At 41.9% G+C, this 26,426-nt stretch overlaps 1 protein-coding gene across 1 annotated transcript in view; it reads left to right on the top strand.

The window, feature by feature from the left end:
* ndnf (neuron-derived neurotrophic factor) overlaps positions 1-26,426 on the top strand; it is a 34,251-nt gene extending 7,825 nt beyond the window's left edge. Inside the window, exons 2-4 of the mRNA XM_056449561.1 lie at positions 13,856-14,044; positions 17,951-18,075; positions 24,238-26,426. Of these exons, the coding sequence (XP_056305536.1) occupies positions 13,857-14,044; positions 17,951-18,075; positions 24,238-25,649 (1,725 nt within the window). The 5' untranslated portion in view covers position 13,856 and the 3' untranslated portion in view covers positions 25,650-26,426. The remainder of the gene's footprint in view (positions 1-13,855; positions 14,045-17,950; positions 18,076-24,237) is intronic.

Raw genomic sequence — 26,426 nt, forward strand, 5'->3', positions numbered from 1 at the left:
CTCGCCACTGAAGTTTAAATGTATTCAAATTTAATGAACTACGTTAAGCACTTCATAGCCAATCATGTAATAGATACATAATTAGCTGTTCTGCCTAGTTTGTAGGCTTTCCCTCTATAGGCTTTGATCCTTAGGTGAGGTTGTTCAGGTGTGTTTAATTAGTGCTGGAGAGAAACTAGTTGGCCACCCTTGATATAATAGATGCTTTTGGGTACAGCTCGGAAGTTTCTCAAGAATCCTGAAGACCTTATTTAGTTGATTTATGTGTGTCTGATTTCCAGTGATACCTAATTTGTGTTTGTTGTTTACTGGAGTCCAGAACTGTTACTCCGTATACTGTAAATCTCCATAAGTGGGGTGCTGGCGAACAGGATAAAGGATTAGTTCACCCAAAAACTAATTAATCCCTCACACTCGTGTTATTTCAATCCCCGTTCAACTTCTGAACACAAATTAAAATATTTTTAGATGAAATCTGATAGCTCCCTCGTCCTCCATAGACAGCAACAGTACAGAGATGTCCAAAGTCCAAAAAGGGGACCAAAACAGTTCATGTGACTTTAGTGGCTCAACTGTAATCATAAGAAGCTCCAAGCATGCTGCGCTGATATGGAAGACAAAGGCAAGCGAAGTAATTTTACACTGTTTTGGCACACAGAAGTGATCTTGTAGCTTTGTATGATAACAGCTGAACCACTGAAGTCGACAATAGGTTTGGTTCCTTTTCTGGACTTTAAACATCTCGGGACTATAGCTGTCTATGGAGGATTTCATCTAAAAGATCTTGTGTTCAGAAGGTCTCAGGGGATTGAAATGACACGAGGGAGAGTAAATAATAACAAAATGTTTATTTTCAGGTGAACTAATGATTTAATTATGATAATCACTAAATCCTGGTCATTCAGGTCCTGAAAGATAAAAAAAAAACATGTAATCTGACCAGCCAGAGTAGTACGTAGAGTTTTTAACTGACTGCATTTTAAATCCAGGATTATTCATTCATTCATTTTCTTTTCGGCTTAGTCCCTTTATTAATCCGGGGTCACCCCAGTGGAATGAACCGCCAACTTATCCAGCACATGTTTTACACAGCGGATGCCCTTCCAGCTGCAACCCATAACTGGAAAACATCCATACACACCCATTCACACACATACACCACGGACAATTGAGCTAACCCAGTTCACCTGCGCATGTCTTTGGACTGTGGGGGAAACCGGAGCACCCCGGAGGAAACCCATGCGAACACGGGGAGAACATGCAAACTCCACACAGAAATGCCAACTGACCCAGCCGAGGCTTGAACCAGCGACCTTCTTGCTGTGAGGCGATCTTGCTACCCACTACGCCACCGTGACACTCAATCTAGGATTGTGAATATTATAAATGCTACTGCACCAACAGGAAACGATACTGGGGTATACAGTGGGAGTTTATCGCGGGAGTTACGTTACGTCACTGATCTCACGAGAAAACGTAAGTATTTTACGTTTTGACAGTTTAGTGGCTAATTCGTACGAATTCGTACGAGTTCAGTCGTACGAAATGGTACGATTTTAAAAAGGAGGCGTGGCACCTAACCCCGCCCCTAAACCCAACCGTCATTGGAGGATGAGCAAATCATACTAAATTGTACGAATTAGATCGTACGAATTCATACGAATTAGCCACTAAATCAAAAAGTTATGAATTGCCGTAAGATTGTGTTGGGATATATAGATATATAAACGTGTTAAGACATGAATTACGGGGTTATTGACACCCTTAATATGGATTAACGCACACACATATACATCGCGGCATCGCAACGTCCCGGCCATAATAACTACTCGCAGAACAGAACAACTCTCGTCATTTACAGGATTGTAAACTTACTTCTGCATTCACGCACAACACTTGTGGCAACAGCTGACAAACCGTGATGAAAACAGTCCGTGAACTATTCCTCGCCAACTTAAGCGTCCGTCTACATGTCTCGCTACACTAGAACTGAAAATCTGTGTGGGTGGGAGAGATTGCGTAGTCACAGAGCCTGGACGCTGATTGGCTCAGGTATCGTGTTCTGGTGTGTGCGGGGTGCGTCATCATAAAGGACAAGAGACAGACGTTAGAATTGCGCTCATCAGCTACAGCCTTTTTTACAAGTATTATAGAATGAAACCAAAGATTCAAGCCTGTTGTCAGAAGCAAACATTCATCGCTGTCAGCAAAAGCTTCATGCGGATAACTGTCCAGCGCAATGTTCTTTATCCTGCAGTCACTGATCCACAAAGCTAAAGCAGACTCCATCTTTAAGGGGGTCGTGCAGAGGATGCGCTGTGCACATGACAGTTGGAAGTAACACACACCAGAGGCGCACATTAGCATGTTATTTACAATTAAATTATTCAGATGATGCGGCAGAAATATAAACAGTGTCCTGAGTCGTAGGTGGGCACCGCAGACAGCCGCCAACTTGCGACACTGGTGTGCGTACCCTGATATAAACCTATATTTACAATTCTAAAATGCATGGCACTGCGTGGTGCGGCGCATCTGGTGTGTCACCCCCTTTACGATGGTCTAGCTGCGGACAGTTACAACATTTTTTGCACCCTTATTGGAACTCACACTGCTAGCGATCGGCGATTTATGTTAATTTGGCAAGCAGAACGCATCCTGTACATGGAGGACATTGATTGACAGGGGTCTACAGCCAATCAGGACACAGAACACGTCAGATTGCACTAAAAAATCTGCGAAACTGCAAGGTGAACCCCGTTTTAGCAAGGGACCACTGTATTCACACCAGGTTTCTCAGCATAGATGGTGTCCAAACTTGGTCCTGGAGGGCCGGTGTCCTGCAGATTTTAGCTCCCACTTGCATCAACACACCTGCAAAGATGTTTCTAAAAAGCCTAGTAAGAGTTTTATTAGCTAGCCCAGGGGTGTCTGATTGGGGTTGGAACTAAACTTTGCAGGACACCGGCCCGAGTTTGGGCACCCCTGGTCTAACCACTTAATAAATCTGCCCTTCAAAATCCAACATTGTCCCCATTGTATTTTACTGTTGAGGTAGGTTTCTTCCCCCCCCTTCTTCAGCTTTCCAACTTGGGCCTGGCTCTCTCTATATATGCATGACAGGGCCATGATGAGCCCATGGGACCAAACTCACAGTTCGGAGGTTTTGGGAAGCGCTGACAGAAGCTGAGGGAAACTCACCCATTCTCCAGTTTCAGGGCGCCGTGCCTCTGCTGAAACCCAATCCGCAATGTTTCCCTTATCTCTGTGGAAATGAAGGCATTTGCACCTCTTCTGCGTTATAGGAGAGTTCACATATGTGACACGGCACTCTATAGGGACGATAGGCTATATGGAAGCAGTGTGCCTGTAAACCTGCAGTCATACATGTTTAAAAAGCAAGCGAGACAGAAGTGACACCCACACATAGGTTAGTGCGGTAATGATGGTCTCCGCTGTTTGTGGCCCGAGCCGAGGCAGTGTGATTGACAGGTGGAAGCTGCTCCGCTGCGGTGTGTGTTTTCACCCTGTCAGTAGCGCTGCTTTTCATGCTGCATACATGTGCTGCTCATCTGTGTGTGTTGTTGTCCTGGCTGAGCCTGTTAGTCGCTGTCTTACCTTGGTGAATTGCATGTTAGCACTTCCTGCGGCGATTAATCCGTCTATTATTTGGCTGATCGGATCATTTAATGATGGCCTGATAGAATTATCTTTTGAAGGGGGGATTTTTTTGAAGGGAATGACATCTCTGTCCCCGATCTCAGGGGATTGTAATGACAGGAGGGAGAGTAATTAATAACAGAATGTTTATTTTCGGGTGAACCAATGATTTAATTAAGATGGTCAGTAAATCCAGGTGATTTAGGACCAGGATTGGACATCCTGTGTCAGGTCCTGAAAGATAAAAAACATCTAATCTGACCAACCAGAGTAGTACATTTTAATTTGCTGCATTTTAAGTGAAGTTTTCAAACTAATTTCGAGAGGAGCACGTGATATGATTGACTGCAGCTGGCCACTCATTTACATTCACTAGTTAGCCAATCAGATTAACCCCAACTCACTATAAGTAGCCTAGCTAGAACTACTCTCTTATCTTCGTTTTCGTTTTACCCCCCATCTACCCCTTCTCCTCCTTTCTTCCTCTTACCACGGGGAGCTCTTGAGAACCACCTGATCGTACTCCCCGCATATGCTCTATGGACCAGGCGGGAGCCCTGGGCTCACCTATCTCCGAGCTCAGGGTTCTCTCCCGGGACAGCATGCCAAACCTGCTAACAGTTGTCAAACAATATCTAAGTGTGAACTCTTGAAATCCAGGATTGTGAATATCACAATTGCTACTGCACCAACAGGACACAATACTGGGGTATACAGTGGTCCCTCGTTTATCGCGGGAGTTACGTTCTAAACATAACCCGCGATAGGCGAAATCCGCAAAGTAGTCAACTGTATTTTTACAATTATTATAAATGTTTTAAGGCTGTAAAACTCCTCAGTGTGTGTTGTTGTCCTGGCTGAGTCTGTTAGTCGCTGTCTTACCTTGGTGAATTTCATGTTAGCACTTCCTGTGGCGATTAATCAGTCTATTATTTGGCTGATCGGATCATTTAATGACGGCCTGATAGAATTATATTTTGAAGGGGGGATTTTTTTTGAAGGGAATGACATCTCTGTCCCCGATCTCAGGGGATTGAAATGACACGAGGGAGAGTAATTAATAACAGAATGTTTATTCTCAGGTGAACCAATGATTTAATTAAGATGGTCAGTAAATCTAGGTCATTTAGGACCAGGATTGGACATCCTGTGTCAGGTCCTGAAAGATAAAAAAAACATCTAATCTGACCAACCAGAGTAGTAAATTTTAATTTGCTGCATTTTAAATCCAGGATTGTGAAAATCATAATTGCTACTGCACCATCAGGACACAATATTGGGGTATACAGTGGTCCCTTGTTTATCGTGGGAGTTACGTTCTAAAAATAACCTTCAATACACGAAATCCGCAAAGTAGTCAGCTGTATTTTTACAATTATTATAGATGTTTTAAGGCTGTAAAACTCCTCAGTGTGTGTTGTTGTCCTGGCTTAGTCTGTTAGTCGCTGTCTTACCTTGGTGAATTGCATGTTAGCACTTCCTGTGGTGATTAATCAGTCTATTAGTTCATTTAATGACGGCCTGCTAGAATTATCTTCTCCAAATTGTCGATCAATCGGTCAGAAGCCTCCCAGTGGGAATTATTTTTGAAGGGAATGACATTTCTGTCCCCAGAGAGATAATTGTAACAAAAGGAAATTGTGTTTTGTCCAGATGTTTCCGAAACACCTGACACGGATTTGTGTTGCGGAATGGTCTTCAATGACTCGTAGATCGTAAAGCGCTAATCAAGGAGGGCGAATGACTTCAATTTAACGAGTTAACTGTTTAAATAGCACCACTGCAATTAAATTTGTTGTCGTTTTACTTGCATGTGAAGTGATTAGAAGCGTTTAAGGATGATCATTCAAACATTACAGCTCGTTGCGTTCAAAGGATTTAAGCTGTTTAACATTATGAACTTGACTCTACGACCTTCCCACAACAGGCTCTCTCCCGAAACCACTTCAAGGCCCAGTTCATCACACATCTCCGATTTGTACACAGTCCATAAGTGATCCAGGACCCAAACAACCCCGTTTTGGTCTCAAAAAAAAAAAAAAAGTTCGGTAAATACAAATGAATGCAGAGAAAAAATAAAAAGGAGCAAAACAAAGTTGACACGATTGTGGCCGACTCTGCCTTCAAATTATCCTCCCCCCAAATTACGATCAGACATTCTCCCCAGCTCTAATTAAACATTAGCTTTTATTTGTTCCAGATGGGGCTTTGTTTTGATGTTTTATTTTAGAAAGAGCACCCTTTCTGCTCTGGGAAATGCAAGTTGTAGAGGAAATCCATGTTCCTGTCGTTCTTTGTATTCTTCTATTGGTTATATACTGAATTTGAGTCTTCTTAAGCCACATTCAAAGAGATACAGGGTTATAATTTCTCTTAATATCAGGTATCTCACCAGTCCCAGACACATTTAGCTCATTTCTTAATTAATTTCAAAGCTCTCAAATGAACTATTTCAAGCCTGAAGTGGATTTAGGGTTGAAATGATTAGTCAACAGATTTCTTGTTGTCAAGTAGTCATTTGTTCACATGACCTAATATTTGAGTGTTTAATATCAGAATTTGACCACTTCACTGTAGAGTGCACTAGAGTGTAATGTAGCCCTCCCAAAATGCAATTGCAGTAGAAGGAAGCATGGCGCCAATTATGATGGACTGCAAACTAATTCAAACTTGTAAGGACTGAGAAAGTTTCACTAAGTGTGATCGCTCCTGATAAATGCTAGGTTGCTTTAACCCAACATCGGGTTCATCCATATTTGACCAAGCATTTTTAGTGCAATTGTACTTTGTGAAACTTTCCCACACCGTACCAATTTGAATTTGTTTGCTGTTTATTTTTCAATTAAATTTACATGACACTTTATATGCCAGTGGATGGGTTAAATTAATAGCAGTCCATATTTGGCGCTATGTTCGGTTAAAACAACCCAGCATTTTTAGAGTGTTCGTTTGGTTAAAAGTTCAGTAAAACAAGTATTTTATCATTATTTTTACTTCGAATATGTATAGCTCAATGTTTTAACTAGTTGCAAATACATTCAAACCTACTGATTGGTCAATTAAATAACCTATGATTAACTGATTAATCATTATTCGATTTAATCAATGATCAAAATCAACAATTGTTGCAGTCTGGACTAGGGTTGTCTCAATACTGGAATTCGATACTTAAATTTTAAGCAAGCCAACAAGTTGCAGCTAAGATTATCTTATAGTGCAGACTACGGTTGTCTTGATACTGGAATACGACACCAATCTGTACTGAATTTAAAAGCGTCCATTTCCCGCGAACATTTGGGCGCTCTGGAGCACGTTCTTAAACAGCGCTGATTTGCCATTGTGTTCACATTCTCAACAGAAATCACTGTGATTGGCCGTGAAGGTCATCAGTTCACCAAACTCACCACTGTTTACTTCGTGTAACCACAGATACAAGGATACTGAGGCGTGTCAAAGTCATGTAGATCAGCTGGTTTGTCTATAAGCTGACATAAGAGCGATCCACTGATGAATCGCAGGTTTAAAACACTCCAGTGTCTCTGTACCTGTGGTTACACGCAGTAAACAGCGGTGAGTTCGGTGAACCAATGACCTTCACGGCCAATCCCAGTCATTTCTGTTGAGCACGTGAACACAATGGCAAATCAGCACTGTTTAAGAACGTGCTCCACAGCGCCCAAACATTCGCGGGAAATGGACGCTTTTAAATTCAGTACAGATTGGTATCGTATTCCAGTATCAAGACAACCGTAGTCTGCACTATAAGATAATCTTAGCTGCAACTTGTTGACTTGCTGCTCCACTGCCTTGCAGACAGTGTTTGTGCACAATATCTATATTATATATATATCCCTATATCTATATCTAACTTTTTGGACGTTTTTTTTGTGAAAACAATCCCCTTTCACATTGATTCATGAAACCAATAAAAAAAATACCAGACTAATAGTTGGCGATGTCAGTAAAGAATTTTGCGACACTTTGCTGTCAAGTAGATAGAATGTAATACAAATGCGCATGCTCTCATAGTTTTCGCAGAATCGCACTTTTGTAGATTACGTGCACACCATACTAGGGTAAGACTTTATTTGATGGTCCCAATTGCACATTTTGTTGACTAAAAGTTGCATTGCAACTACATGCCAATTACTTCTCAGTTGAGTATTAGTAGACTGTCTGCTTAATATCTGCTGATGCTGCTTCTTCAACACATTTAACGGAGTATGAGAAACTTTGCAAGTACGTCAACTTACATTTACCCTAACCCTAACCTAACAGTCTACTTATAAACGAATGAGAATTAGTTGGCATGTAGATGCGATGTAACTTAAATTTCTCAAAAACAAAACACGTTAAAGGGACCATCAAAATAAAGTGATACCGATTACAGTATTGTTTTCAAAAACTTAGGACGAGTTTTCAAAAGCTCATTGTTGAATAAATTGCACAAATGTACGAACATCAAAATGACTTGGGTTTATACCAAAAACATCCCAAAAGTATCCAGCATAAGCATGTCTACATCACTGTATACAAGTGAAACAAGACAAGTGAGTTGCGCAATCAGTGCACCGGAGAAAGCAGGACTCTTGTTAGAAACAGAGAAGAGGAAATGTAACGCATGATAAAAACAGTGCTTTGTGTGCAAATGCAGTTAAGTATATTTTGTGATTGGCCAAAGTGAAAAGCCCAAGCATAGAGGACGGGGGAGTGAGATCGTGGAACTTTAAAAGAAAGGCAAGAGGAAGGAACGTAAACGAGGAAAAACAATGGATGAAAGCGGAGGAGGAGAAAGAGAGAGTACTACATGAGTCTGGCGAATAAAGAGGTCAAGAAAGGCAGGAATAAAGGCAGCAGGAGGGGAGGGATTCCTAGAGAGGTCATTAAGAGGACAAGCACTCGTTTGCTGTTAATGACAGCGGAGTATCAGTCTAATCTGCCATCATTAGCCTGATTATATCAGCGGGGATTGGGATTTGCCTTCAGCTCCAATCAATGGCACCAAATCAATAGAAAGAGGATATCATGTGGACCCAGCAAAGCCAAATTCATCCTAGAGTGTAGTCTAATGCAGGCAGAGTCAGTGCAAGGTCAGCTCTTCCTGACCTCAACAGAGTAGGGGCTTCTGGAAACCCACTGTCCCGCAGAGTTCAGGTCCAACCCTAACGTAACACAAATCAACCAGTAGTCAAGATTAGATTTACTGGTAGCATCTTGGTAAGCTAATCTCTGCTGGACCTTAGTTCTCCAGGAACAACACTGGGCACTTCTGCTCTGGAGGGAACTGATTTTCACCACCAAAATAAGCCTCAATTTGACTTATGATTGGACCCTTTCTGAACAAGATATAACATTGTGTCATTTGTCCTTTGTGCTTTTGAAAAGTTCTGTGTGCTTATCATTCTGATGTTCTCAAAGTTATCCTGTTAACAGGGATCCAGAATGAAAACTCCATTCATTCATTATGCCAGGCCAGTAGAATGCAGTTTGAGTTTGTAAAAACACTACACACTTGCACACATACCGTGCGTTTACACGAGCCTTCAGCATCAACGCTTGACCGAGGGCATGTCTGAAGTTGCAGCGTCAGCCAATGAAATTAGTCTGCAATCGGCTACTGTCTGAGCTGGGGTATTTGCATAAAGCGATCTGATTGGCTCATGCTTCGATTGGCACTTGAAAAGTTGAGGAATTCCCAACTTCTGCAGCGAGCAACGGCGCTGAAGCAGCGCCGACAGATCCACAATTCAGTTCGGCAACGCTTGACGCCACCCATTCAAAGTGAATAAGAAGCGTTGACGCTGACGCCCCATGTGAATGGTGCGATGCACTCCTGTAGTCCATAAATGTTATGTTGGATGTCAAGATTTCACTCATGCCTTTAGCCTGAACACATAATGGCTTGTTTCTATGTGGTTCAGCACAGTACAGTATGTATTTACTTCAGATTCCACTGTTAAAGATACCATGCAAAGCGAACCATGCAATACCACTTTTTTGGCACTGTTTCGTAAAGGTACCTAACACAACAGTATGGTACTAAAGGGTGGAGTATAAGTCGCTGTTAAACTCTGGTTGTTGGCGCCAATAGCCTAGTAGTAAATGTACCAATATATAGCAGAGAAGTGCTTACGGTGACCCGAGTTTGATTCCCGACTCGAGGTCCTTTGTCGATCCTTCCCCTCTCTCTGCTCCCAATGCTCTCCTGTCTGAAATCTCCACTGTACAACCTTCAAATAAGGTTAAAACCCCTAAAAAAATAATTATATAAAAAAATCTGATTGATTTACAGAGAATCGTCATTAGTGGATCAACAAGATAAGCAATGACAACACAGGAAGTGCCTTTTTTGAATGCACAGCCGAAACATGACACTGTTATACAATGACTGTGTGCAGCAATAAACCAACGTTTGCCCGAGCTCAAACAAAGCTTGTTTTCTACTTGTGACAAATAGCCGGACACCAAGTAGAACTGGATCTGCTATATCTCCTCTATGCCGTTTTACGAGGTGTCACTTCTCTCTATTTTAAGTGCGCGTCTACATTTGAAATAATGAAGTATGCAAAAGACGAGATATGTCAACAGGTCGTACATTTTTTTTAAAGAATGATATTGTTTGGAACTTTCTGTCTTACACCACACTGCCAACCTGATTTCACCAAGTAGGACATAAATTAACATCTACGCTGATCCTGGAACAAACCTCCAATCAGCCAATCAGAATTCAGGGATACGTTTGTATTACTGTATGATTATGTTTACGGTTAGGTTTATGCACTTCTACATGATTGGCATTCAGCTATTATCCCCCTCTGATTGGGAATAATTTACAGTCACACTTTATTTTGATGGTCCGTTTATTGAATTTAGGTTACATAGCATCTACACGCCAACTAATTCTCATTAGATTATAAGTAGACTGTTAGGTTTGGGTCAGGGTTGGTGTAAGTTGACATGTACTTGCAAAGTTTCTTATAGTCAGCCTGTTGAATGTCTGTATCAACAGATATTAAGCAGACAGTCTACTAATACTCAAATGGACCATCAAAATAAAGTGTTACCTTATTTACAGTAATGGTTGGGTTTAGGGGTAGGGAATAGGTATGAATTACAATCCAGGATCGCATCGTACTTGGCAAAATCATGACGTGCTACACCACACCTACCAACAAGTGTACTGTTAGCAGTGGAAATGCAAGGTTTGTCAGAAGGACGCTGCGGTCCAACTGGACTTTTCTCCCCACAGAAGCACTCGAATGCGTCAGACCGGAAACACAAGCTCGTGCGACAAGTTTTGCAGTTTGCTGCGGTGCAAAGTATAAGCTTGGTGAACTCTGACCTGCAAAATCGCATCATGTGACTGCGTAAGACCAATCGAAGATCAAAACATAAACTCTTAGTACAGAAATTTGAATTATGGAGTGATCGCTCGCTTGTTTAAATGTCTAATAATCTTGTTTAATCCCGCCCCTTTTCGCAGCATCGTACGACCTCTAGTGTGACCATGGCATGACCCATACCATACTGTTCTGAACAGTTCTACTCAGTGGAAACATGACATAATACACATGTGCCACTGTTTTCATACCAAACATTTAGTAGTTTACACGAATGTGATAACGGTATCCTTCTTTAATTAAGCGAATACATTTATTCAGCTAAATATACTAATAAGATTTTTGTTTTAGCATGACAGATGTAGCAGAGTACTGAGAAAGAGAATCTGTGAATAGTTATAAGCAGGTGTTTAACACCAACCAGACATGGGTATTTTTGTACTGTGAGCTCGAACACTCCACACAGACATTCAAGCAGTGATTAGTGAGGGATTGTGTGTGTGTGTGTGTGTGTGTTTTCACTGAGCACAGCAGATGTATGCATCTGTGAGTGTCTCTGGGAGCCTGGATGTTCTCATGAGTTGCTTGAAAGTTGTTTGCGTGCAGTATCAACCACCGCATACCCGTCCTTTACCCCAGCTGTGCCGCCCCAGAGTTAAAAAGCAGCAGTACTTCAAAGGTGGTCAGTGAAGACATTTATTCGAGTTCTTCGTCCCAAATCTGCTGAAGTTTGGTTTGTTTGTTGTCGTCTGACGGTGCAAACCGATCATTTAACTAAACGAGGAATTCGTTGGCCATAAAACGTCCTCCATTAGAGTTCTTAAATAGGCTACTGATGGTTTAACTGTCCTTGCTCTGCTCTGTCATCGATGTACTGTATTGATTTCTTTGGCTTTCAAGATTACATGAAATCCATACTTGAGATGAATGGCTTTTAGTTCATGTGTGTTAGCCTTATGATTGATGCCTTCATAAATGTCAGCATGTTCCGGAAGTTGCTAAGGCTTTTATTTCAGTAAATGTTGATGTACTTCCAAATGAAACTGAATATTGAGTAGGGGGCGGAGCTTTCTTTTGTGCATCATTTCCTCATAGCAAACTAACGTTAAGAGGGGCTTGTTGAGGATATTGATATACAGTTGCTATAGAAACCCTCAAGTTGATTTCAACAGGACTGCCACTCTAAAGGTGGAATTTGATTGAAGATTACCAAAACAAAACAAAGTTCAGTGGAATAACTTGCAGGGGGGCGTCACAGTGGCACAGTGGATAGCACAATCGCCTCACAGCAAGAAGGTCGCTGTTTCGAGCCTCGGCTGGGTCAGTTGGCATTTCTGTGTGGAGTTTGCATGTTCTCCTCGTGTTGCCGTGGGTTTCCTCCGGGTGCTCCGGTTTCCCCCACAAGTCAAAAGACATGCAGTATTAATGAATTGGGTAAGCTCAATTGTCTGTAGTGTGTGAATGAGTCTTTATGGATGTTTCCCAGTGAAGGGTTGCAGCTGGAAGGGCAACTGCTGCGTAAAACATGTGCTGGATAAGTTGGCGGTTCATTCCGCAGTGGCGACCCCAGATTAATAAAGGAACTAAGCCGAAAAGAAAATAAATGAATGAAATTGCCAGATTAGTTGTTCAAATTAATGCTAATAATGTGCGCTAGCAAAATAAACATAGTAAATTTTGATTTCACTTGGACTTCAGCAGAAGTTTCAGTATTTTTACATTTGTTTGGGAAACACTGACAAAAATACTGATGACTCATCGTGCACTACACATATTTTTGTCCAATCAAATGCTCTCTAGTATGCCCCTCCCCCAATAAGCAACTAATGCACAAAAGAACAAAATCATTGAAACTGGTCTCAGAATGTTTTCAGAAACATAAACAGCCAATCAAATTTGACTTAAGGGCTCGCAAAATTTCGAAATCCCTGGTAGCCGTTTGTGCAAGCACACTTTAGTTTGTGGTAGCCCGAAATAAAAAATTAAGTGGCACAAATAGAAAATATATATATATATATATACATTTGCTTTAATTAAAAAGTTATAAGGGCATTTGTTACAGGCTACGTTATTTTTTCTCTTGTTAAGATGGTGAATTCATTTTTGGTAGCCCAACTGAAAAACATTATAACCCTAGGACGTCAGGCTAGCAGTTTTGCGAGCCCTGGTCTTTAAAAAGCCTAAAATTTAAAGAGCCTAAGCATTTATTGTGTTTTCAAGAGTTCACACTTAGCTGATAATCAATAATGCGTATTTGGCATGCTGTCCCGGGAGAGAGCCCTGAGCTCGTAATATCCTCGAGCCCGGGGATCCCTCCTGTTAAAAGGGCGAGAGGGGAGTTCGAGCTCAGGTAGGTCTCGAGGACTCCCCTGCTTGTCGCCGCATGAGAAGTGTAAACTAGTGTTGTTTTCGGTGGTTTAGTCGATTGGCTATGGTTTATGTTTTTGGACTGTGGGAGGAAACCGGGGGACCCGGGGGAAACCCACGCGAACATGGGGAGAACATGTAAACCAGAGGTTGGACCAGTGGTGTTCTTGCTGTGTGGCAACAGTTCTAGCCACTGGGCCACCGTGTCGCCCTATCGGAAAAAGGGGGAGGAACTCTGAAAGGGGGGGAAGCTTCAAGACGAAGATAACTGGAGTGAAAAACTCTGATTATTTATAATGCTTCCGTAATCATCTAATGGGTCAGTTTACGGAGCTAATGAGGAGCCAGCCGTGTTGATCATAAGCACGTGATCCTCTCGAAATTAGTGTGAAGCCTAATTATCCTTTATATCTGTGATTACCAATGAAATGCCATTCTCTTGTTCAGTAAGTGCTAATGCTTCTCTCTCTGTGTGTGTTTCTCTGCAGGATGACGTGGAGGTGTGGATGTTATGGTTTGGTGTTGCTGGTTTTAGGGGTGATGGGACAGAAACTGCCCACGCGTGATGAAGGCCTCTTTCAGATGCAGATCAGGGATAAAGCTCAGTTTCACGATTCCTCCGTCATGCCAGACGGAGCTGAGATCAGCGGATACTTGTTCAGGGATACACCCAAAAGGTCATTCATCACACATGTAACACATTTCGGTAACTCTTTTCTTAAAGGGGGTGTTCATAAGACACACACCATCGATATGAAGTAGGTTTCATCAAAGTCCCTTTAAGGCAAGTCATTTCACTCGATGGCCATCTTTAAAACGCCTCACAGGCAGTATGTTCGGGCATTCTTTCTGAATGGGGAAACATAAAATTTTCCAAAACTGTTTGCCAAGCTTACAATTAGATTACATATTTGGAGTCACCAATAAAATGAAACAACATCAGTCTCATAAGTTTCATTTCTAAACATTCGAATCAAACAAAATAGTCATATTTTCAGGTCGCCCAAGCTAATGCGCATGAGCACTCGAAAGAAACGAGATCACAACACCGACCTCATTTGTGGCCGTGTTACATATCATCTTCCTCTGGATAATGATCATCTGATCCCGCTGCTCTTCTGAAGTAATTCATTACTTGGATTTGATGGCGAATCTCCTCCAGAAATGACAGCGACTCTTCGTTTACAAGTTTGTGGGTGTTCGAGTAGTTGCTGTCATGTGATGTACGTTTGACAGGACGGACTGAACCTCGCATTCGTTTCACACAGATTACAAAACCAAAGAACTTTTGTTTTCAAGTGTATATGGTTCATTTAAAAGCGCAGATTTCAAGCTTTACGTGGATAACATATTTTTTTACGTGTTTACAAACTTCTTGATTAAGTAAATATTTTTAACATATTAGCACTTGAAATGGGACAAAAACAAAGTACGAGCATTTCTGCAGTGTATGCATTTTAGAATAAAGAAAATAGTATATATTTTGTCATTCATTCATTCTCCTTCGGTTTAGTCCTTTTAATCATCAGGGGTCGCCACAGCAGAATGAACCGCCAACTTATCCAGCATATGTTTTACACTGCGGACGCCCTTTTAGCTGCAACCCAGTACTGGGAAACATCCATACACTACGGCCAATTTCGTTTATTCAATTCCGCTATAGTGCATGTGTTTGGACTGTGAGGGAAGCACCCGGAGGAAACCCACGCCAACACTGGGAGAACATGCAAACTCCACACAGAAATGCCAAATGACCCAGCCTAGGCTCGAACCAGCAACCTTCTTGCTGTGAGGTGACAGTGCTAACCACTGAGCCACCATGTCGCCCCTTTGTCATTCATTCTAAATAATAATTCAGATCAGCAGTACAGTCAGAAACTCCAGACTTCACGTTTAATCTTAATATTTATGTCTATGTGTGGTAAATTGCAGACATTTTTCAATTACGTAAACTAAATTTTACGTTAGAACATCCTGGGACAAGAGGCGTTCGTGTAATCATGTGCACTTGTGTATATTTCTTTGTGAGTGGCAAGAAGAAATATGGAATCTATTATAGCCATAATGCATTAGATGAGGGTAAGACATGCATTATGAATGAGATGCTGGGAACAAGTGTGTGTGTGTCTGTGTTTGATGAATCATTGTTTTGAGTAGCAGGTGCACTTAAATGGACGGATATCAACCAATGTCCATCAAACTGTACCACATGCGAAGTCTTAGCGAAAGCCTACAGGGCTATTTTTCTGCTAGAGATCCTGGATGAATCAATCAGAACATACAGAGAGCACAGATGTTCACACATGCTGAGCTAGCTGCAATTTAAAACACTTTATAGTAACAACAAATCTGCCCGTCCGCGTTTGATGTCCACGCCAGTGATTATAGCGAATCGCTAACGAATAGCGCTGTTCTGGAATATGGCTGATTACATTGAAGCCTAGCATACATCTGTCATGTGGAAGTTGAAAGGTGTTTCTGCTCACAGAAAGTCATCGGTTTAGAATAACACGCTACCATGCTAGTCTTGACAATTCTGCTGTATACATTAGGCAGTGTGTGTACAGTGGGGTTCATGAAATATCTAAACAAACATTTTCTAGAGTGCGCAGTATACATTCATTCAGCCTCCGGCTTAGTCCCTTTATTTATGAGGGGTCACCACAGCTAAATGAACCGCCAACTTATCAAGCATATGTTTTACACAGCGGATGCCCTTCCAGCTGCAACCCAGTACTGGGAAACACCCATACACTCTCACATTCACACACTACGGCCAATTTAGTTTATTCAACTCATCTGTATCGCATGTCTTTGGACTGTGGGAGAAACCGGAGGACCCAGAGGAGACAGCATAGCTTATGTAGCAGCGTTATGTTTGGGGAATATGGTCCTAATTCTGTAGCGGTCTCTGAAAGGCCAGCAATTCTAATTTCAGTACATTGTGTCTTGGGACGGGTTTTAATATATCTCAAGTACTTTTAAAGACGAAACATGACTGGATCAGCTGGCTAAATTAGCAACACCATTATGCACATCCACACTAAAATGGCAGTCTTATACTTAGGTGCTTCTTCAGGCCAATAATCCTAAAGAATAAATCCTTGATTTATAAATGCTTACAGATGGTTAGTTTTCCATAGTCATCAAAACCAAAGAGCACATCTGCTATAAAATATACAATGAGTCACATTTAATTCTTGTGTAGTTTTTAAGTGGTTGTGTAGATTATGGACCTTTATCACATTTCCAGGTTTCTCAGTAACAGAAGTCGTCACAGTTGGTAAACTCAGAGCGCAGTGAATAGAAGAGTACAACAAAGATATTTCTTTACAATCCTATTTGCTCAAATAATAAAAGAAAAACATAAGAAATAAGTATTGAACACGTCACAATTTTTCTTAGAAAACATATTTCTAAAGGTGCCCCTACTGATAAAACCAGCTTAAACCAGCCTAAGGTGGTTGGCTGGTTTTAGCTGGTCTACCAGGTCTACCAGGCTGGTTTTAGAGGGGTTTTGGCCCCTTCCAGGCTTGTTTCCAGCCATTTCCAGCCTGGTCAAGCTGGTTTTTGCTGGTCATCTCCCATCCAGACCAGCTAATACCAAGCTGGAAATGGCTGGAAACCAGCTTGGAAGTGGCCAAAACCCCTCTAAAACCAGCCTGGTACACCAGATAAAACCAGCCAACCAGCCTAGGCTGGTTTAAGCTGGTTTTATCAGTTGGGGCCGTTGGCTTGAAATTTTAAACAGATGTTGGTAACAACAAAAGAAATCAATATCTGCAAAGAAAATAAAACTAATTAGTTTAGAAATTAAGTTCTGTTATAATAAAATGAAATGACACAGGGAAAAGTATTGAACACATGAAGAAAGAGAGGTGTAGTTCGGCGGTGAAAGCCCAGACAGCATCTGAAATCTCTCAGTAGTTCTTCAGCAACCCTCTGCTCTTCCTCAGTGTAAATGAATATCAGCTGCTTCAGTCCAACATCTACATTAGCAGGAGGATGAAGATGAACCCAGGGTGGACATTTCAGCAAGACAATGATTCAAAACTCAGCCAAGGAGACTCTCAGATGCTTTCAGAGAAAGAAAATCAAGCTGTAGAATGGCCCAGCCAATCACCTGACTTGAATCCAATAGAAAATACAAAATTAAGCTCAGATTTGATAGACGAGATCCGCAGAACCAAAATCACACCTGGGCAATGCGTGTGACTTCATTCTCCATATGAGAGGCGTCTTTTAGCTGCCCTCTCCAAAAAAGCCTTTTATATAAAGTATTAAATACGTTTCAGTAGTTCAGTTCAGTCCTTATGTCATTCCATCATTACACATAACTACATACACATAATGATTTGTTTTGTTTTATTTTTATTGTTTGGGTTTTTACCAAAACCTGGTTCAGTTCTTTAGAAATATCATTCCCAGGACCAAAAAAAAAACATGACATATTCAATACTTATTTCCCCCACTGTATGAAAAAATAAGTAATCTGACCTTTTATTTGAAAAACCTTCATACCAGTCTTGTCAAAAGGGTCCATTTTTAGTTGTCAATAGTGCTAACTTGCCTCGCTCTTGCAGGTACTATTTTGTGGTGGAGGAAGACAACACGCCTCTGCTGGTGACAGTGACGCCCTGCGATGCTCCTCTGGAGTGGAGATTGACGTTGCAGGAGCTCCCGGAGGACCGCAGCGGGGAAGGATCAGGTAACAAAATCAAATCTCCCGATCAATGTTGCAACTCTGCAGAAATTGAAGCCTCGTTTTCCGTGTAAATGTTCCAACCTATTATTAGAAGAACTGACCCTAGATCTGTGGAACAGCGGAGTGTATTTTATAGTCGTTCAAATAGAGCTTAAGGATTAAAGCAGGCAGTCAGTACATTTACATGGACACCAATACTCTGGGATTAAGACAATACTCTTGAGTAAGAGTCCGCAATGTAAACAGAGATATTTGATGATCTTAAACGGATTAAAGTCATAATTGAACTAAACCGAATTAAGTCATGTGCAGTAGTCCTATTTTAGTGGCATTATTGAAGTGCAGTACAGACATGTAAACACCGCAATCAAACTATTAGCATTTTGTAGTTAATTTTCGCTACATTTTGAGGCAGGACGCACACATGGCTGTGTGTCAGGGATTTGACGACATACAAATAAGAATGGCTTCAAGCAAGAGAGCAGATTTTTGGTGCGAGTGGGTAACAATGCTCTCATCCAGTACCTCTGAGTTTGTCATGGGAGCATGAATGAAAAGTCAGTATATGAAACCCAATGGTATCTGACAGCAGAGGTGGTCTGTTGCTTGAGAATTTATATCCGCCGTCGTCTGTTTGCACACATAGTGTGACGAATTAACTGCAGTTGAACTTGTTAAGAAGAAAACGCCCAAAATCACATATGGTGCCATGATGAACTCGAACTGTTGTTGTGTGAACTAGCGGCGGAAACAGAGGAAACTAGCATTGAATGGTGACGTAATGAGGTTAATCGAACTATGTACTATAACATGTAAAACAGGACTATGAAAGGAACATTCAGAAAGCAACTCATGTAAACACCTTAATCATATTGTTGTCTTATTCAGATTAAGGCAAATTATTTGATTACTGATGTCCATGTAAATAGTCATTGGGATCTCCTTCCATTTACCTCCATAAGATTAAAACTGAAAGGGAGGAACACGTTTCTAAATGAGAAGTGTTTTGATCATTTTGATGAAAGAGGATTAGAAATTCCTTGCTCGGTTTGGAGTAAAATGTTCAATAAACCACGAGGATTGAAGAAAAACACACTCCCAATGGATCTGCTCCAAAACCTAGACTCCCACTGTCAAAGACCCCTTCATATCTAGGATGACCACTGTAATGATAATGTTGAAGCTGTTTTTCTTTAATGACGTCGCTGATGAAAAGTACTGCTGGAGAAGCTAAAGAGTTAGAGTTAGGGTTTGAAGTGGCCAAAAACACTTATAATAAACAAAATGTCATTATACCACGCAGCAATATACATCTAAAATATACATTCATTTATTTTCCTTCGGCCTAGTCCGTAATTAATCTGGGGTCACCACAGCGGAATGAACCGCCAACTATTCTGACATATGTTTTACGCAGTGACTGCCCTTCCAGCTGCAACCCAGTACTGGGAAACACCCATAAATTTATTCACTATGGCCAATTTAGCTCATCCAATTTACCTATACCGCATGTCTTTGGGGGAAACCGGAGGAAACCCACATGAACACGGGGAGAACATGCAAACTCCACACAGAAATCGAACCAGTGACCTTCTTTCTGTGAGGCGACAGTACTAACCACTGGGTCACTGTGCCACCTCATCTAAAATATGCTCATAAAAATTTAAATAAGTAATAAAATAAATAGTTAACCAACTGTCTCATGTAATAGACACCAAGGCAACCCAGTTTGTTGGGCAACAGAGTATTAGTGTTTGCAAGTTCTCAAATTGATTTAGCCAACAACAAAAACAAAGTCCTACAAATGTCCTACAGATGCTCCGTTTGGAAAGTTTGTAGAATAACCTCTTGATTCATCTGAAAAAGCAGCATGGCTGCAGGTAAATATGTGTTTTCTGTGAAGTGCTGTGGAGCATGTCCAGTGTAGGTCACTGTTTTCCAGTGCGGTCAATCATTGGCCCTGGCAGTGTGTGCGTGTCTGCGTCAGTGTGTGTTTTTGAGCATGTGTGAATCTGAGCTCAATGTAACCACACCAGGATGTGTTGATAGACCACACCAGATGTCTACTACATTCAATTTAAGAAAAAAATCATTCATTCATTTTCCTTCAGCTGAGTCCCTTTATTCATCAGGGGTCGCCACAGCGGAATGAACTGGCAACTATTCCAGCATATGTTTTATGCAGTGGATGCTCTTCCAGCTGCAACCCAGCACTGGGAAACACCCATAAACTCTAATTCTCACACACACACACACGCACACTATGACCAATTTAGTTTATTAAAATCCCCTATAGCGCATGTGTTTGGATTGTGGAGGGAAACAGAAGCACCTGGAGGAAACCCACACCAACACGGAAAATGCTAACCGGAAAGTGCTAACCACTGTGTCACCGTGTGAATATCTGAAATCTTAAATCAAGAAGCATTTTCATTTCTTCATTCATTCATTTTACTTCGGTTTAGTTCCTGATTTCATCAGAGGTCACCACAGTGGAATGAACCGCTAACTATTCTGCATTATGTTTTACACAGCGGATGCCCATCCACTGGGTAGAGTCTGTCTGCGGACTGCAAGACAGGGACGTAACACGAAGAGGCCTTAGAGGTGTAACTTGCAGTACTTTAGAGGTGTAACTTGGAAGTTATGGAGACCCACATTTCAAAACTTAGTTGTCGGCAAGATGGCGCTGTACATCAGTTATTAACGTCTACACCCACTCCACACCTAAACCCAACCATCACAGTTATTAACGTATATACAGTACATACTACAACCCTAAACCTAACCATCATAGTTGTTAATGTCTACACCTACCCCAACCATTAACCCAACCATCCCAGTTATTAAAGTCTACACCTTGCCTAACCCTAAACCCAACCATCACAGTTATTAACGTATATACATACTACAACTCTAAACCCAACCATCATAGTTGTTAATGTCTACACCTACCCCAACCATTAACCCAACCATCCCAGTTATTAAAGTCTACACCTTGCCCAACCCTAAACCCAACCATCACAGTTTATAACGTACAGCCGCGAGTTGAGGCTTTCATACTTGACACGCTCGCCATTGTACTGTTATTTGCAACCACAGGGGGGTGACGCCGAGTAGGCTAACTGTCATGACAAAACGGATGAAGAAGTCAGCGTGTGGAGTTGCATGGTGGAGTTGCTAAATGAATGAGGGGGTGGGGGGCATGCAAACTCCACACAAAAATGACTGGCTCAGCCGGGACTCGAACCCACGACCTTCTTTCTGTGAGGCGATTAGTGCTAACCACTGAGCCACTCCGCAATCGAATGGCGTAAGCAAAATATTCTCGTTTTCGGTTTGAAATAAGTGTATTTTACCTAATCCGCTGGCATATTTCTTAAAACAAAACAAATCAATATTTGTTACGTGTCTAGAACATATTTCTTCATTTAAGAATTTTGTAATATTTAAACTCGAAACCAAACAAATACTCCAACTACTATTACACATTCTTAAGATTAGGCTTCATTTTCCTAATGCAAAATACAATTCCTCTTTTAATGTTGTGAAATGTCACCCAGACATGCTTTCAATCACGTAGACGTACAATTCCTCCCACTGTTCCCGTCAACCCTATATATGCAAGCAATGTCTGTGATCGTGGCATATCTTCAAAGCAGAATTCTTGCATGTTCTCCCTGTCAGCTGTATTCCCTTCTTCTTTCCTCACCCTCCTGGTACTTTTCTCATTTCTTCCCTTTCCCCCCCATTTCCCTCTCTTTCTGCATCTCTCGTTTTCCATCTGGACAGGATCCTAAAAAAGAAATCAATAAAGTTCCACAAAACACCCCTGTGTTTCCCTCCAGACACATGGAGCAGTGGCTTTAGTTAAAGTGGGTCTGCCTGTGAGTCTATGAAACCTAATGTAAAGGGCCAGAAGTGTGTATATGTCCTTGTGTGAGTTCACATTAAGACACAAGTGTCTCCCTGCGAGATGACAAGCTTCTCTGATCATCTGACTTTTTGTACCGTAATGACTCCCAGGCCCTGGGTTTCCCTGTTTCTCTCTGTCTGTTGTCCTGGCTGATGAAATGCAGAGACCCCCATCATTCACTGCTGTACTTCTGTCTTTTAGTCAAAGGGTTTAATTTTTTTTTTTAAAAAACACAACATGTAATGATCATCTTGCTTGGACTGACAGCGTGACTTGGCTGCGATTGGGAGATCCTGAAAGACAAATCAGTCACAGCTGATGATGTCTCCATTTAGACTCATATGCATTCAGTCATTTACAATTGCAATAAATCAGACACACACACACTCACTCTGGTGGGCCTGAACCATAGGAAAGAACATTTCAAATGAGATCTCTTCAGCTAATTTGTTTCAAGGCCATAATGCACAGGTCTCAAACTCGATTCCTGGAGGGCCGCAGCTCTGCACAGTTTTGCTCCAAGCCTTATCAAACACAGCTGATCCAACTAATCAAGGTGTTCAAGACTACTAGAGACTATTAAGCAGGTGTAAGTTGGAGGTGGTTGGAGCTAAACTATGCAGAGCTGCCGCCTTCCAGGAATTGGGTTTGAGACCATTGCCATAATGAGAACAAAGAAAAGGAAACAGATGCTATAAGGCAGTGTTTCCCAACCCCGTTCCTGGAGGCACACTAACAGTACATATTTTTGGTGTTTCTCTTATCTGACCCATTAACTTCAGGTTTTGGAGCCTCTTCTAATGTTCTGATGAGTTGATTCAGGTGTGTTTGATGAGGGAAAGGTTGAAAATGTGGACTGTTAGGAACAGGGTTGGGAAACACTGCTATAAGTGAATGAATGAAATCAAAAAATGAGATTTTTGGTTGTTAATCAATGACTTTAAGTTTGAGGTCATCTATATTTACTTATTTAAGGTCCATAAAACTAGTGTTGCATTAAAGGTGTATGTATTTCAAACAGATCTTGCATATCCTGGGAACCGATCCCATGGCCTTGGTGTTGCTAGTTCCCTCTAGCCCAGGGGTCACCAAACTTGTTCCTGAAGGGCTGGTGTCCTGTAGATTTTACCTCCAACCCTAATCAAACACACCTGAACAAGCTAATCAACGTCTTACTAGGTATACTTAAAACATTCAGGCAGGTGTGTTGGGGCAAGTTGGAGCTAAACCCTGGAGGGACACCGGCCCTCCAGGACCGAGATTGGTGACTCCTGCTCTAGCCACTTATTAAGCTAATTAAATAATTCAGGATATTCATACATAAATGAGAACTCAATTTTGTCTCCTGAGTATTGACAGAGCAACTTTTGTGTGATAAACGTTTTCTCTAGATGATCGCAGGACTACCTTATGAATAAAATGCAAACAGAGACATGGAACTTGTTTTCGCTCTTATTTTTTTTACAGTTTTACAGCAGTAACAGTAAATATATACTCACACACAAGCCTTTTCCCATGTTTGTGGAATATATCCACTGGGAGCCAGTCTTTGAGTGCAACTCGTGTTCATTTAGCTCTCTGGTTGACAAACATAATATTATGTTTTCTCGCCCAGCCGAACGGGAGAGGGATTGGAAAGGAGCTCAAGCAAGAGTGGAGCCACAAGGCGTCTCTGTGTAGCTTAGAGTTCTTGAGAAAAGCAAAGTGAAAGTCGCCCTCTGATGTGCAGGGTTGTTTGGATACAAAACACAGCCGGCAGCAGACCATGGTCGAGCGGTCCATGAGGGCAGGTAGTTCTCAGTGACCTCACCAGGATTAACACATTAAACGATGCTCTTTCCGTTAAGATTGCTGCTTCTTTTTCCAGTGGTGCTAATTGGGGTGCAGGGAGGAAGTGGAAAGTAAACATCAAGATGAGAGGATTTGGAGTGTTGAGGGAAATGCGCCATTATGTGGCAGTTAACATCAAATGTCCCAGTCACTGATGTTCAGAGAGAGCTTAAATGTGTACATCCATTTGTTCGACAGTTTATGTGGCTTGTGTTTGTGTGTGGTTTAAACAAGTCATCATTCAAAATGTGCATCCCCAAATAGCATCGTGCAGTTGTACCCCAACAGAATGGGCCTTGGTTTTTGATGATTGTGGTGTGTTCTGTGGGAAAACTCATTTCCCGTTTTGTCTTTTGATCCTCTGTGCTTGTTTCCCAATGTATAACTTTGTGAATGTTTGTGTGTTATCTGTGTCTTAGGTGAGCCAGAACCACTGGAACAGCAGAAACAGCAGGTCACGGCAAGCGAGGGTACCGAACTCTTTACCTACAAAGGAAATGATGTTGAATCATTCATCTCCTCCAGCTCCCCTTCAGGCTTGTACCAGCTGGAAATCATCTCCACCGAAAAGGACAGCAACTTCAAGATTTATTCTACCACAACACCCGAGTCCGATCAGCCATACCCTGAGCTGCCATACGACCCCAGGGTGGATGTTACCGCATTGGGTCGTACTACTGTTACACTAGCCTGGAAGCCTACTCCTACTGGCTCCGTTATGGGCCAGCCGATCCAGTACTGTGTGGTTATTAACAAGGAGCACAACTTCAAGAGCTTATGCGCAGCGGAGGCCAAGATGAGCCTGGATGATGCCTTCATGATAGCTCCAAAACCCGGCCGGGACTTCAGCCCCTTTGACTTTGCTCATTTTGGTTTTGTCCCATCTGAGAATGATTTCCATAAAGATCGTTTCCTCACCACCAACAGAGCTCTGAGCAACAAGATGAGTCGCACATATATCCCCAAGCCCAAAGTGGCCGACATACAGAAGATCTGCATAGGCAACAAGAATATTTTTACCATAACGGACCTAAAGCCAGACACACAATATTACTTTGACGTGTTCGCTGTCAACACTGGTACCAACATGAGTACTGCGTATGTGGGCACTTTTGCTCGCACCAAGGAAGAGGCCAAGCAGAAAACCGTGGAGCTCAAGGATGGCAAAGTAACTGATGTCTTCATTAAGAGAAAGGGAAGTAAATTCCTCCGCTTTGCACCGGTTTCCTCTCATCAACGGGTCACACTGTTTGTGCATGCTTGTCTGGATGCAGTGCAAGTACAGGTACGGCGAGATGGGAAGCTTGTTCTCTCTCAGAATGTGGAAGGCGTCCGTCAGTTCCAGCTCCGCGGAAAGCCAAAAGCCAAGTACCTGATTCGTTTTCGTGGGTCCCGCAAAGGTGCCTCCACATTGAAAGTCCTGGCCAGTACACGTGCCGGAGGAAAGCAACCATTCCCTGCTCTGCCAGAGGATACCCGTATCAAAGCTTTTGATAAGTTGCGCACCTGTTCTTCAGTCACCGTGGCTTGGCTTGGCACACAGGAGCGCAACAAGTACTGTGTGTACAGACGGGAAGTTTCAGAAAGTTTCGGCGAAGAGCATCGGCGCCGTGAGCAGAACCAGTGCTCTGGACCAGAGAGTCGTCGCAAGTTTGAGAAAGTGCTTTGCAAGTACTTCTACAGCGCCAACCTGCAAAAGGCTGTCACAACGGAGACCATAACAGGCCTTGAGGCGGGAAAGAGCTACCTCCTGGATGTTTATGTGGTAGGACACAGCGGCCACTCAGTCAAGTACCAGAGCAAACTGGTGAAAACAAGGAAGTACTGTTAAAATAAACAGAGACTCTGCACAGACTCTGCACAGAAGTAAATATATTATATATATAATGAGAAAAAAGAAGTTTATTTAACTCGAAGTGATATTCTACTAAGGAGAGTTTTGCAGACTGACTACTTGCGCACAATGCTAATGCTAATGCTGCATGTGTCGCAGTTACCGAACTGCCTGTAGAGTGAGATATCAACCTCTGTATTTATGTTTACATTACCGAGTCGAGTCTGGCGCTCTCAGGCGACCTTAGGCACCTGAAGGTTTGTTCTCAGGGGGTGCCATCGCTGTTGCTACGCAAAGAGTCCCTGTACTGCATCCTCACAGCCATGGAAATGGGAGTTTGGAGGAGTTGCAGTTCTCTGTTAGCCACTGCATGCACCATTTGTCTGCCTTATATGTCTATGTTCTGTTTGTTCGTTTGTTTCTGTTTTTACGCCAGCCATCGCAGAGGTAGCACCACGACTTCTTCTCTCCGCTCTCCTGCCCTGTATTAAAAACATGGTTTAGAAGACTTTTTAAATTATTTCATACTCCTTAATGTTTTATTTTTTTAACAGTTTTTTTTTTGTTATTGACAACATTTATTAGTGTTAAAAATGTGTTTTAAATCTATATGAAAGTTGTTGAAGCGTTTCCCCACTGTCAGTTTGTGTGTGTATAATCTCAGTTTGTGAATCTGGTGTGTGTAAATGTGTCTCATCTTTGTGTCACATGTACAGATTTTCTCTGCCAATATCCATGTACATAAAACACTAAATATAGACATCTGTAATCCCA

The sequence above is a fragment of the Danio aesculapii genome, chromosome 23 (assembly GCF_903798145.1).
Source record: "Danio aesculapii chromosome 23, fDanAes4.1, whole genome shotgun sequence".
NCBI lineage: Eukaryota > Metazoa > Chordata > Actinopteri > Cypriniformes > Danionidae > Danio > Danio aesculapii.